General features: G+C 38.4%; 1 protein-coding gene, 1 long non-coding RNA gene and 1 pseudogene across 2 annotated transcripts in view; 1 reads left to right on the top strand and 2 right to left on the bottom strand.

Annotated features, from left to right (window-relative positions):
- Positions 1 to 6,539, bottom strand: part of LOC122094112 (endoplasmic reticulum-Golgi intermediate compartment protein 3-like) — a gene marked incomplete at its 5' end in the record, with an annotated part of 35,903 nt that extends 29,364 nt beyond the window's left edge. The window contains 2 exon segments of the mRNA XM_042664789.1: positions 6,252 to 6,335; positions 6,418 to 6,539. Coding sequence (XP_042520723.1) covers positions 6,252 to 6,335; positions 6,418 to 6,539 — 206 coding nt within the window.
- Positions 6,540 to 10,023: 3,484 nt separating this feature from the next.
- LOC122092896 lies at positions 10,024 to 11,811 on the top strand (annotated as a pseudogene).
- A 31-nt stretch (positions 11,812 to 11,842) lies between these two features.
- LOC122093579 lies at positions 11,843 to 13,252 on the bottom strand. Its single transcript, XR_006144495.1, has 2 exons — positions 12,423 to 13,252; positions 11,843 to 12,004 (listed from the first exon to the last, which is right to left on the bottom strand). It is a non-coding gene; the product is annotated as an uncharacterized LOC122093579 (long non-coding RNA).
- Between the last annotated feature and the right edge of the window lie 903 nt (positions 13,253 to 14,155).

Below are 14,155 nucleotides of genomic sequence, written 5' to 3'. Positions count from 1 at the left end.
AATGTAAGGCTAGGTATGGAACATCCCAAACCCCAGATAAGATCACTAACCAACCCCAACAAGGTACTGACTTTAGGACTAAAATCAGAATACAACAACAACAACAAACATAACCTTATCCAACTAAATGGGTCGGTCGGCTACATAGATCCGATATGAAAAAAGGAAAATAAGGAAGCAACCAAATAAGGAAAAAGAAGTAAAAAGGGACTAAGAGAAGCAGATAAGACAGAAATCAAAGATGCATCACATGAACATCTCTTACATGGGGTCGGCTACCCGGGTCTTTGTCCTCCACAAAACTCTAACCATGGTCATACAAGAATCGAGCATCTACAGGTCTGTATTGCACATGGTCATACCACCTCAACCGGTTCTCATGGAGCTTGTCCTGAATTGGTGCAACCCCCAAGTCATTTCTAATACAATCATTCATTACATTGTCCCTCCTGGTCTTGCAGCACAGTCCTCTCAGCATTCTCATCTCAGCTGCACTTAGTTTAGTCAAATCACTCTTCTTGACTACCCAACACTCCACTCCATATGTCCTAGCTAGTCGTATCATTGTCCTGTAGAATGTTCCCTTAAGTTTACCAGGCATTCTTTTATCACATAGCACTCCTGACGCAAATCTCCATTTCATCCATCCTACTTTAATTATGCGGGCAACATCATCCTCTGTATCCTCTTTGTTAAAGATAGACCCCAGGTATTTAAAACAGTCACTTTGTAGCTCTCATTCCCCAAGCTTCACCACTCCTTCCCCTCCTCTAGTCTGCCTGAAGGGGCACAACATATACTTTGTCTTCGTTCTGCTTATCATAAAACCTCTTGATTCCAAGTTTGATCTCCATAGCTCCAGTTTAGTATTAATCCCTTCCACTGTTTCGTCTATCAGAACAATATCATTGGCGAATAGCATACACCATGGAATCAGGTCTTGTAAGTGGTTGGTTAGATCATCTATTATGAGTGCAAGCAAATAAGGACTTAGAGCCAATCCTTAGTGTAGCCCAATAGTAATTGAGAATTCGTTACTATTACCCTCTATCATCTTGACACTCGTCACCACTCCCTCATGCATGTCCTTGATTATATCCACTTAGTTATTCACACCCCTTCTCTTCTCTAAGACATTCCAAATGAGCTTCCTCGGTACTCTGTTATAGGCTTTCTCTAAGTCAATGAAGACCATGTGGAGGTCCTTTTTGTGAGCTCTAAAAACTTCCATAAGCCGCCTTCGCAAGTAAATAACCTCTATCGTGGATCTCCCTAGCATAAAACCAAATTGGTTCTCCATTACCTTAGTTTCCTTCCTTAGGTGTGCTTCAATATCCTTTTCCCAACGTTTCATAATATGACTAATGAGTTTTATACCTCTATAGTTATAAGACAGAATTTCAAAAAACAGAGCAAACCAGTGCATGAGGCTCCCGCTACTGCAAGGTCTGGGAGGTACAAATGTACATGGCCTTACCCTCTCCAGGAGAGGCTGTTTCATAGTGCAACTTAACCGTTGCACCACAGGCTCAGCCAATAATACTGACTGACTTTCAGCAACTCAATAATAAAAAAACTCTCTCTTATAATCACAGTAACACCAAATAACAGTTAGATATATCCCACTAAACTGTACAGCAAACAATAGAATAAAACCTCTAGCCACAGACCAGAGATAAGGATGAATCTCAGACAATAAATCAATCCCAAGACTCAGGCATCACACAGGGAATAATTCAAAAATTACCATTGAAGTTAGTAGCCCATATAAGAAGTCAGATCTAAAAGTCTCAGCTTGACTTGACGGCCGAAACAGAAAATGGATAGATTCTTGAATTAGGTCAAGAGTTGGGGAGACTTCCAGATCTCAGGAAATAGGCCTCTGCTGAGGCTGAACGGCAAGTCGAGTGTTGCCCCTGGACAGGCTAATGAACCCCAAGAGATGGGCTTCAAAGGTTCAGCAGGCAGGGAGATATGGGAGATCACCAGTATTGCAGGCCTTATTTGAAGTCTTCAGATGCACAACTGAACAGAAACCAACTGAGGGACTTTAATTGAGATCTCAGGGAGTATTTAGCTACCCAAACAGAGGTCTCAATTGGTCTTAGATGGCCACAGTAGGTAAACTCAGATGGGGCATCAATAGGAAGAAGGAAAAGGGGAAGAAGAAGAAGGGCGATATAATGGGTTGAGCCTCTCACTCTTCCCTAGGCCTCTCACCCTCTCATAGGTCTCTCACCTTACTGTATCTCACAGCAACCATGCTTTTCATTCATCTAATTGCTCCAGAGACTCTAAGGTCTCAGTTACATATATAGGGCAGATCCTACTTCTATAAATTAAAAAAAAAAAAAAAAAAATAGAAACTTCTAAATAAAAGGTCCACTCATGACTAGGCATCTCACCAAATAATGTAAGGCTAGAACACAAAAATCCTAACTCCAGACAGGATCACTAATCACCCTCAAATAGTTACTGACTTCAGGACCAAAACTAACTTTCAGCAACTCAATAATACATAAAACAGTCCCTTCTCCCTTATAACCTCAGGAATACTCCACAACAGTAGGACATAACCCCTCTTATTAACACTGCAAATAACAACTAAAATGTCCTAGCCGCAGGCCAGAACTGATATTGAAACCCAGAAAATAAAATGATATATAACTCAGATAATACAAAATAAATCAGGCAGGGTTTACCATTCAAATGTAGCTGTATATAGCAGAGATCAGATCTCAGATTCTTAGCTTGATCTGAAGCGTATAGGAGGAGCAGCAGCAATTCTTGATTTAGGTCAAGAATAGGAAGATTTTTTGGATCTCAGGAAATAGGCCTCTGCTGAGGCTCATCTGCTGATTGATGGGGTCTAAGGGGGGCCTGTTGGAACCCTAAAATACGGGCTTCAAAGGTTCAGCAGGCAGGGAGATATAGGACCTTCAATCTTCAACTGCTCTGTTCTGTCCCCTCAGATCAGCAACTGAACAACAACCAATCGATGGACCTTGATGTAGATTTCAGAGAGCATTTAGCTACCCAAAAAGAGGTCTCGGTTGGACAGAAAAGAAAAGATAGAACAGGGAAGAAGTGGAGAAGAAGGGAAGGGAAATAAAAGGGATAATGGGTCTCTCACCCAAGGCATCTTCTCACCTCTGGCCTCTCTCAGGACAATCACAATGCAAAAAGCAAGCTGCTGTTTTCTTCATTAAATCATGGGAAAGGTGATGCAGTACCGACAAGGGTTTACACAAGGAGAACCAAGACCAAGGTCGACCCAAATGGATGACTAGGTCGACCCAGATCTGGTCCAAGTCAGCCCACGGTTTGGGCTGCTGATGGGGTTACTAATTAGTTATTTAGTTTCTATTTTGAAGTCCTAAATTAGTTTCTAATTTCAAGCCATTGTTAGTTTCTAATTTCTGTCAAGACTAGTTTCTATTTTCATTATATTCAAATTTCCAGTTCTTAGTAACTTCTTGTAATCAATTTTTAGTAACTCAGATTTAGTAACTCTGAGTTACTATTGTTTGTAAACCCTCCCTATTATTATAAATAAAGATGATGGCTCTTTTAATGAGCCACGATTTTGACTAATAAGAAAAACAACTCTCTTGTTGCTGCCGCTGGGTACCCCTGGCTTTTCCTTGTGTTTGATCAAGGCCTAGGGATTGGTGTTTGATCCAATCGACACTCTGCGGTGAGAAGTCCGAGTGGATTGCTATTATTTTCTGATTTTCTTTATTGGATTATCTTCTCCAGCAGAACAGGTAAGTAACTGAACCATTCTGCAGAATTTTTCTGGATTCTGAATCTCTGTTTTTCCCTATTCTGTCGACCTATTCTGTTGGGAGTTCTGGCCACCCGATGGCCTTATGATTCTGGTCGATTGTTAGGATCAACCAGAGGAGGACTCGACCCAAGTTTGGTGCTGATCAGACCAGGGGTTTGTCTGGTTCTGAGTTTTCTTCAATTCTGGCCGATAGTGTTCTCTGCCCAGAATTGATTTCTGTTTTTTTTAATCTGTGTTGAAGTTGACTGCTGCTTTTATTCTCCACTGAACTGGACCTTCTAATCAGTAATTAGATTTGTTATTAGTTCCTTAATAATACTCTACTAAAGTTCCAGAAATTACTGCCAGATCTCAGAACCTGCTGTCAGAATCAAGTTCTGATTTGGTTCTCTATTCCTGTGATGTTTTGATTCTAATTGGACCTTATTCAATACTCTATTTCTGTTGCTGAAATTCTATTTTTTGGTGCAAACTCTGCTACCTGAAATTCCAGATTTTGGATCTGATAGTTCTGGTTTTTCAAGGACTGTTGACTGGTTTAAGTTGGACTGTTGTTGCTGTCTACTATGGGTGGTTATTGGTTGTTCTTTGGTTTAACTTTCCTGCAGTCTTGGGTCTGTTTTGATTGTCAAATCCTTTCCTACATTAAAAGGGACTAACAGTCCATTACAATTTATAGTGCATGGGTAAGCACAAAAAAATTAATGTAACGAATTAAGGAAAGTCTAAACTTGAACGGAAGTCTAAGACTTAATCCCCAAGGACAGAATTCAGGAAAGCATTGTTTATGAGTTACTGCTCATGTGAACAGTGGTACTTTTCATGAGATACTGTTCACATGATAGGATATTTAATTTATTTATTGTGGTATTTTATATATATATATATATATATAAATTAATCTGAAGTATATGTTTCAGTGTTTGAATCACCATAGGAGACTGACTATATGAGTTTGGTGAGAGTCTAGAGTCAAGTTTATTTTTAATCTTTGTTTCAGTTTTAGATTTATTATGGAGCCCAAGTTTTGAGTCAATTTTGTTTAGCAAATTGTTCAGCCAAAAAAAGGGTGTACCCAGTGCACGGGGCTCCCACCATTGTGGGGTCTGGAGAGGGTCATAATGTACCCAGCCTTACCCCCATTTGCAAAGAGGCTTGAACCCACAAATTGTTCAGCAAATAGATAGAAATAGAAGAATTTTAAGTTTCATATGCTGCTGAGCCGCATCTATCCAGGGAAGTGGATCGAGGATATATGGAGTTTGGGGAGTGTGCCTACAAATTGATGAAAACATAGAGCTCTTTTGTGGTCCCTACCGAAGAAAGTAGAGATTTCCATCACTGGGATCAGGTCATAATGTACGCGTCTTACCCTCGTTTTGTGTAGAGGCTTTTTTCCGACTTAAACCCACAAATTGTTCAGCAAATAGATAGAAATAGAAGAATTTTAAGTTTCATATGCCGCTGAGTCACTCTCGTGCAACTGGTTATCCCTCTTACTTCTAAAAGCTAGTCTGAGTCTTCTTATCAAATGTGTTCTCTCCAATCTCTCAATTCTTTCATGTCTTCCTCATTTCACCTCTATTCTTCTTCTTTATCACCAGGGCCGATACCCAGTATTCTGACCATTTTTCACCCACCTTCCTTACGCGTTCTCCTATTGATACTGATCAGTTTCGTCTCAGACTTGGCAGTTAGGTTCCGTTGTTAAGATCGATTGGCTTCGGGATTCAGACCTGAGGTTGATCTTCTATAGATTGCAAGTTCAAAATCTGCTGTGTTTCTGGGAATTCTCTGCAACAGAATTATTGCACCATTCAAAGTTCATTAGAATATTATTTTCCCGATTTAGACTGCTCAACAGACCTCGGCAACTCCATTAACCGAGTAACCCTTCTTAATTCCTGAGTCTCAGTTTACTGTCCCTTCTTCTTTCCAATTTCTGAAGTCAGTAAACTATTTACAAATAAATACAGCTCTCAGGTCGTACTTGATAAATACCACAATGACAGGGTTTTCTTCCAAATTGCATTAGGTTCTGGATTTTATCCAGTTCTGATTTTCCTTCAAATTTTCAAATTTGGATCCTGGTCCTAAGTGTGGTCCCTACCTCTATGGTCATCGGGATTCTATTCTAAACTCTGGAGTGCACCACAGCAGACGAGCAATATGCTGCCATGCGCATTCACCAGTCACATTTGTAGAGATTATAAGAAAGCATACTTACACAAATAGCAGGGATGCAAGCAAGGAATCAAAGCTCAATTACATTCATGATTTCAGTCAAAGCTGAAACCAAACTATTCACTGATTCCGGTTTCAATTTCAGTGTTTTTTAATTACACCACAGTAATTTTCATATGGCTTTAGTAAAAGCCCCATCAAATCACTAAATAAATTTAATCCGCATTCCTTCCAAAAATTACCTCAGAAATATAAAACCCTACTTACAAGAACTGACCTGTTGAGCAACAAATATGTTTAACCCATGAACAGAAATATGAAAGTTTCCAGCAACCCTTTGAACATCTAAAACACCAAAAACCTGCAGAAAGTGTGAGCAAAACGTAAATAAAAGATATAAAATGCATTGAACACCCTAATGCACCTCAAGATTCAAGACATACTCGGCATCCTTCCCCATTTGCCAATGCTTGTTTCACATTCTTGACTTTATTTTCAGCATCTTGGTCAAAACCATGGGACTGAGGTTTTTGAGAAGAATCCTCGTGATTTTCTTTGTCATGATCTGGTGAAGAAAAGAGAACAATTAATTATATATCCGCAATGCATAATCCAACTAAAGATCTTATATTCTGCAATAGAAAGCTTACAACAGAATTAATTATTTCATTACAAATGCAGCAGCACAAACCAAACAACGTAAGGCTTTGGATCCATGATAGAAATAAAACCAGCAAAATGATCAAATCAAAGCCATCTCATGCATTGACCTGGACCACTTTGAATGTGTGATGCAATCCAGGGGTTCAAAAACCCAATTTGGGTCGCTTAGGGGCCCACCCAAGTATTAAACAATTCAAATATGAGACGTAATGGCAGTTCCGTTAATATATTTAGAATTTACAAAGGGGGAGTGGCAATCTGAATATCTGATAAATAAAGAATCTTAAAAGGGTAAGTTGGTAGTTAAATGAGTAGGGATATTAAGGGAAACAGTATTTCTTGTGAGGGGACAATGTTGGAACAAACATAAAACAAAACAGAATAAAAGGGAAAGGAAAGGGCAGTTTTGGAAATCCAGGGTTAAAGGCTTTTAAAACAAAAGCCACGAAAGTTGTCTTCAACCTTCAACCACAAACAGAGCCAGCAGAAGGAGAAGAAGTCGAATACTCCTTCAGCAAGCACGGCTGGTCGGAGAATTTGAGGCGGATGGTAAAAATTTCAAGCTCTCTTGAATGCAACCGTCAATCAACCCAAATAATGTGTGAAAAGGGAGATATAACTCCTACAACTCTAACCTGGAGATGAATACAGTTTCAATCTTGGTTGGGGTGCAAAATCTCACAGTAGAGAATGATCCTAGGGAAAAGCACCTAGGGCTTGAGTCACCCTAAGATGGTGATTCAACACCCAAAATATTAGGACTAATCGATTAGGGCTAATAGTTCAGAAAGACTTTCTTTCTAACCTGGTAATATCGCCCAACAGAAAAGAACAAAGAAACCAGCAGAAAAAGGAGAAGAAAACAGTAAGTAATGAAGGAGGGAGAAGGGATATACCTGAGAGTAAAAAGATGTAAGAAAATAAAAGATTGAATGAAGGAACAGTTGCAAGGCTCAAGGTAAACTCAAATTTTATTCTATTTAAAAAATCTAACCTAGTGTTGATTACAAGCTGTATTTAAAGAAGAAAATAAAGTCTCCTAATTGGAGTCTAAAACAAAAACTGAAAATAGACTTCTAGTTTCACTCAAACTCCTACTGACTCATATGACAACTAACATTATCTAACTGAAATAAAAATTACAAAAATTAACTCAACGACATAAATCTTTACAGCCTACATTATTTGCATCAGTGTGATAGCCCGAAAGACAGGCCACTTGGTCAATGATAGCCATCCTCATGATAGAGAGAAGGCTCAGCAAATCCCTCTGCCACCAACACCCCTCCCCCCAAAAAAAAAAGGTAAAGAGAAAAATGATTAAACAGTAAAAGCAAAAAATGAATACATCAAAGAATATAGTTCAGTTGCAATCCCCTGATTTCTCTCGCAACTGGTGAATGCTGAGAAACCTGATCCTGGCCAATAGGACAATCATAACCTGACATTGAAATGTCAACTTTGACCAATTCTTCTCAGGATTGTCAGTGCCCAATGCGGTCAATCCCAAGATCTAAGACCTTATGCCCATTAGAGAATAGAGAGGAAAGAAGAGGTCACCCAAAGGGTACATGGTCCCAGTTAGAGCTGGCAACGGGACCAGTCAAGGTGTTTAAGACTGGGGGTGACAACTGATTAACCAACACAGACCTAACTCAATTTAAATCAGCTAGAATACCATAACCCGGATTGGATTTAGCCTGAACCCAGATAAACATGAGTGCAGGGGCTGGGTTTAGAAAAGCAACCATTTGTACAGATACTGTACAGCAGCCACAAAGACACAAGTTTTACGTAAGTGGTGTACATTCTTAAACTACTAGGCATAACAAAAAGAGCCAGAAAAAAAACATTTTCAAAAAAGGAACCCCCCACACTATAGTTTTTAAGGCGCTGCTAAGGCGTTTGGCGCTGATGCGGTCTAGAGATGGTAAGGCAATGCTCCGCCTTATGTGAAGTGGCGCCTTATTTTTTTTTTTTTTTAAACACATTTTAAAATTACTTGATGAAGATTCCAAATATAAATTTTTTATTGGTAGGTGTATGGTTTTATTAACACTTGAGATGTGTGGGATCAGCTTTACTCCACCAAAAATAACCAAAACAAACAAAACAAAAACATGATTCACAAACAGGGCTTGGATTTTGTCAAGGGTTTTAAGAAAGGGCTTTGAGAATTAATCAAGGAACAAGGAAGAACCACTGATCTAGGCGACTATTTGGCTCCAACAGTGGTGAGCTTCATTCTTCTTTGACAGGAGTAGAAATATAGTGGATGACCTTAGGGCTTAAGCACTTATTTTGGCATCACAGAGGTAAGTATAATAAATACTTGTATTTTTTATGTCTTCTTTTCTTTATATTTATAATTTTGTTTCATAATTATGTATTTATATTATATGTTAATATGTTATGATGATTAATGATTGATGATTGATGATTGATGATCGATGAAGATGAACTTAGTTTATTTACTTTATTGATTTGTTTTCATTGGTATGAATATGAACCTTTAATATTTGTTTAACATATGAGTAATAGGATTCAACTAGGATTTAAGCCAAATAGATTGGTTTTATAAAAAAATTACACAGGAACGCTTTAGTCGATAAGGCGACGCTTTATGCCCGCCTTATCCCTAAGGCGCTCTGAAAGACCCTCAAACACCTCCGTCGCCTTACCGCCTTAAAAACTATGTCTGTTAGTCATGATTTACATTTTGAAATAATGATCAATGCATCTTTGAAGAGTTTATTATAGTCCCTCTATATGGTTTTAAAATTTAAGGAAAGAACAAGATGGATTGGGAATTTTTCTTATAATCTGACAGATCAAAGCATAAAATATTTTTCTATTTCAAGCTAGTGAAAATAATGCACAATAATAGCACATATGTGCTGTTTTCACTGTGAATATAGAATTACCTAGATTATGAGACATGTATTCAAGAGATTGGATTGCATATCCGAAACTGGATAATTTTATTGCTTATGAAGCATGCTGTTTTTGGACATTAAAGAACATAAATTGATCAGACAACCATTGAGTCAGGTTAAGATTTGGTGATCTTGTTGAGACAATCCAATAATTGTTTTCAGCATGCACCTTTTCATCCACCCAGTTGTCCTGATAATTCTTCATTGAAATGCATGTTGGAGAAAAACAGCTTTCAAACTATAGATTAATTTAGAAAGAAAAATAATACAGTTTCTAATTTGCAAACCATTAAATTGTTTCTTTCTCTCTCCCTCACTTAATAAATCTTTATTTATTAGCTAAAATATTATTGTAAATAGGAAGATGATAAATATGACTTTTGCAAGTAGATGGATAAAATACTGCAGTTCAAAAGAGAGCATTATCTATCAGTTGGTCAATGTTAATGTTGTCTTTTGTCCATTCTTCAGGCCGTGGAAGAATCTCTTAGGAATGTAAATCTATTTCATGGAGGTGTTGCTGATAAAAAGGTTGGGAAATACAGTGGAGGTATGAAGAGGAGGCTTAGTGTTGCCATTTCACTGATTGGAGATCCTAAAGTAAGTCTACTTTTAAAACTCATCACGGTTGACCCTTTTTGAATGTTTGATTTCTTACTGTACTGCTTACTTTATATCTCTTGGAAATCTTGCTAGGTTGTCTATATGGATGAGCCTAGTACTGGATTAGATCCAGCTTCTAGAAACAATTTGTGGAATGTTGTCAAGCGTGCAAAGAAAGACAGGGCAATCATTCTAACCTGTAATATATGCTTATTCCTTGTATTCATTTTCTTTTTAAGGTACTTGCATTACTTGATATAACCAGTCCTTTATTGGTTTCACATCTGCCTGTCTCTTTAGCTTGCATATATATGGCTTTCCCAAATTTTGTAGTTGCAGTTTCATTGTTAGATAAGGATGAGTTGGCATTAGGTTTTCTTATTTTCCTTTTCTTCTTCCTCTTTTTTCTTTCCCTACAAAACCTCACCAAGAAAGGTTTACTGAATGGTTTCAGCTCATTCAATGGAAGAGGTGGAGGTTCTTTGTGATCGATTGGGAATCTTTGTAGATGGCAGTTTGCAGTGCATAGGAAATCCAAAACAGGTAAGTTTAATGTATACTGATTTATATCGGAGGAGCATGGTTAAATTTGATAGAAATAGTTGCCTTGTCTTTCCTACCCCCTGTCAAGTTGCAGAATGGACCATCAACAGTAGGGTTCAGCAGCCACTGTGGAGTGGATGATATAGCAGTGTCCTGCCTTGGGACTAATGTAGAAGTGGAATCTCTCCACAATGACTTTATGACACTCTCCTAGACTCCCTCTTTTTCGATCAAAAGTGGAATATGTTGTTGGTCATCCAAAGTTTATCAGATAATTTTAGTCTACAGAAAGCTCTGTATAATCAAGCAATGAGTGTGTGTGCTCACTGAACCTCTTACCTGGAATGGCTAGACCTCTGCTTACGTAGAAACAAAAATGTATATCAGCAGTCAGAATATATCAATGTCTGTTGTAGCATTGTAATTCCCCAGTCTGGGTTGTCTGAAATTACTTAGTGGGATTAGATATGGTCTTGGAACCCAGAAGTCAGTACCAAATAAGATGCCTTTTTTAATCCAACTGAATACCAAATGCTTAAAAACTTATTTGCTTGGTTGTGAATGGCAGCTCAAGGCTAGATATGGCGGATCATATGTGTGTACGACAACAACTTCAAATCAAGAGGAGGAGGTGGTGGAGGTCATGGTACACCATATATCTCCAAACGCAGCCAAGATATACCATTTATCTGGAACCTAGAAGTTTGAACTTCCAAAACAAGAAGTCAAGATTGCAGACGTTTTCCATGCAGTTGAGGATGCAAAGAGCAAGTTCACAATACAAGTGTGGGGTCTAGCTGACACCACCTTGGAGGATGTCTTCATTAAGGTTGCTCGAGGGGCCCAAGCATTCGATGAACTATCATGATTTTCGGAGGTGTTAATTATACTTTATTTATTATCTTTTTTTCCCTCTTATTCTTTTTCATTAATGTCCACGAGTGCTTAGTGTTTGTACGGTGTAGATGTTCTTGTAAAATAGGTGAATTAGGGGCCATTTGATAACACTTCTATTCCTGGCGAGTGTTCTTTTACAGAAGTGTTCTTTTTCGATTCCATGTTGTGGCGGAATAGAAACAACGTTTAGTAAAACTATTCCAGAAATGTCTTTAGAACATGAAAAGAACAGAAACAACGTTTGACAGATACTTTATATAAATTCACTTTTGAACAATAAAATCAATAATTATATACATGCCTTAGCCAGGTACTCCTCCATCCCAGGTGTGTATCTCTTATAAAATCATCTTGCTTCCACCAAGTATGCTCTGCATAGTCTTGCCCACTACAAAATATAAATGCAAATTCATTGAAGCTCCAATTGTTTTTATGCAAGTCAAATTTAATTTATGAAATTGCATATGGTGGTAGAAGGGAACCAGTTCTGCAACTCAAGTAGGTTCTCACAGGGCACATAAGGTTTTGCTACTAAACTTCACAGTTTAAGTCACCGTAAGGATAGGTATCAAGGCCCTATTGTCGAAGTGAACCGATTAGGGACATGGGATCCAAAACCAATCCTCTGTAACCCATTTCATCCTTGAATACTATTAGATTGGAACAGAGCTGGCAACACAAACCCCAACAATACACATACACACTGCTCCCCACCAATGAGAGGAAATTTGCAAAATCAGGATTAGGGAGAGCAACCAAGCTCACAAGAAGCACCACCACCCATCTTTGCCACACACAACACTAACCTTCAAAGAAGAGTCTCTCGAAAACTTCGTACACTGGATTCATCATCAATGGGAAGGTGAAGTGCAAATTTATGGAAACCAAATTTCTCAACAAGCCATACCCTAGGTTTGCAATGGATGAGATTAGATTCAAGGGAGGGAGAGGAAGAGGGAGAGCAAGAGGCTGCCGGGAGGGGGAATGAGTTGAAAAAATGGGGCATTCTGGCACCGAGGGTTTTTGAGCCTTCAACTTTGAGTAATTTGTTCCACTGTTGTTTATCCAGTGAATTTAAACTAGCACTGAATCAAATTGACATAGTTTCTTCTCAATTGGTACAATTATTGTACTGGAATTCGTAGTGGCCACTTGGAAATTCTTAAAGCTTGATAAGCCACTTTGAGGAAAAGTGGGCCTTTTCTGCTCTCAATCTTTTCAGTTCCAAAAAGAAAGCGAGAGAGAGAGAGAGAGAGAGAGAGAGAGAGAGAGAGAGAGAGAGAGAGAGAGAGAGTAAATGCACGAGGGAAGGAGTTCGTACTTGCTGCTACTCGCAGTGAAGAAGACGATTGTCGACGACCCAAGTTTCAAGGAAGGGTTGAGCATGAGAGGAGAAGATTTGCAGAAAAATTTGACAGAAAAAGAGTGAGCAGCGGGAAGAGAAACAGAGGAATTCGGGATCTGATTTGTGCTATGGGGACGAAGTTGAGTTCTTACGATTTGCACAAGTGACAAAGCTGAGTTTTCCTGATATACAGAGTATGGGATCTTGAGAGGAAGTGACTTGTGTTTTTGAAGGTGAGAACGTTGGGGCGTTTTTATCGGGAACACAAAAAGAATAACATACCCTTTGCTCCTCTAAGTTGCAAAAACGAACAAACAAAACACCTTTTTTGTGTTCTTGCAATATATTCCAAACTACTCTTTTACATTGATTCATTATATGGGATTACAAAAATGAATCGGACATGCTAAACTTGTTTTTGTTCTATTTCTATTCCCATAGAATAGAAGAACATCAGAAACATTCTCACAAAGTGTTTTCAAACAACAGCATGATCTATAATTTTTGTACCATGACAATTGCACCTTTTATAAAGTTTTTAAAGAAACTAACATCCTCTGTTGTAATATACGAAGTTATGAAATATTGTGAACCACTCCTGAACCCATCCTTGACTTCCAGATTGGATCAGTATTGGCCTCCACATGCATACAAAGACTTATTGGACACAGAATCCTTGACAGCTTGCTTTCAAAGATGAATTCTAAGACCAACCACCACAGGGTAGTTTCCTTTTTATCCTTCTCTTTTTCTTGAGGGGATAGTAGCTTCATAAGTAGAAAGTGTTAGTATTGTTGTTGATGGTGTTTATGATACCTCCTTCTAGCTGGGTTTTAGTGGCTTTTGTGCAAGATCATGAAATTACCACCCCACCCTGTGAAATAAAACATTGCATCCATGTTGATGCCCTGCGTGCTCTCACTGTTTATGCAGGCCAAGTGACCAAGCAACGATCCTTTTCATATTTCTTTCTCTCATATGTCAATACATGTGGGAGGTACGTATGTACTTGAGACTACAATTTGATATGTGGCCAACCTGAAGACCATTTTTTAAATATCCATATCGTTGAAATTGCCACATCACCTTTCTACGCGGCAAAACATGGTGGTGATCAATTGATACCCTCTAGAGCCTATCAGTCAATAATAATAATAATAATAATAATAATAATAATAATAATAATAAAAATAA

Source organism: Macadamia integrifolia, chromosome 11 (genome assembly GCF_013358625.1).
Source record: "Macadamia integrifolia cultivar HAES 741 chromosome 11, SCU_Mint_v3, whole genome shotgun sequence".
Classification (NCBI taxonomy): Eukaryota; Viridiplantae; Streptophyta; class Magnoliopsida; order Proteales; family Proteaceae; genus Macadamia; species Macadamia integrifolia.
This window is presented reverse-complemented; position numbering and strand designations above follow the sequence as displayed.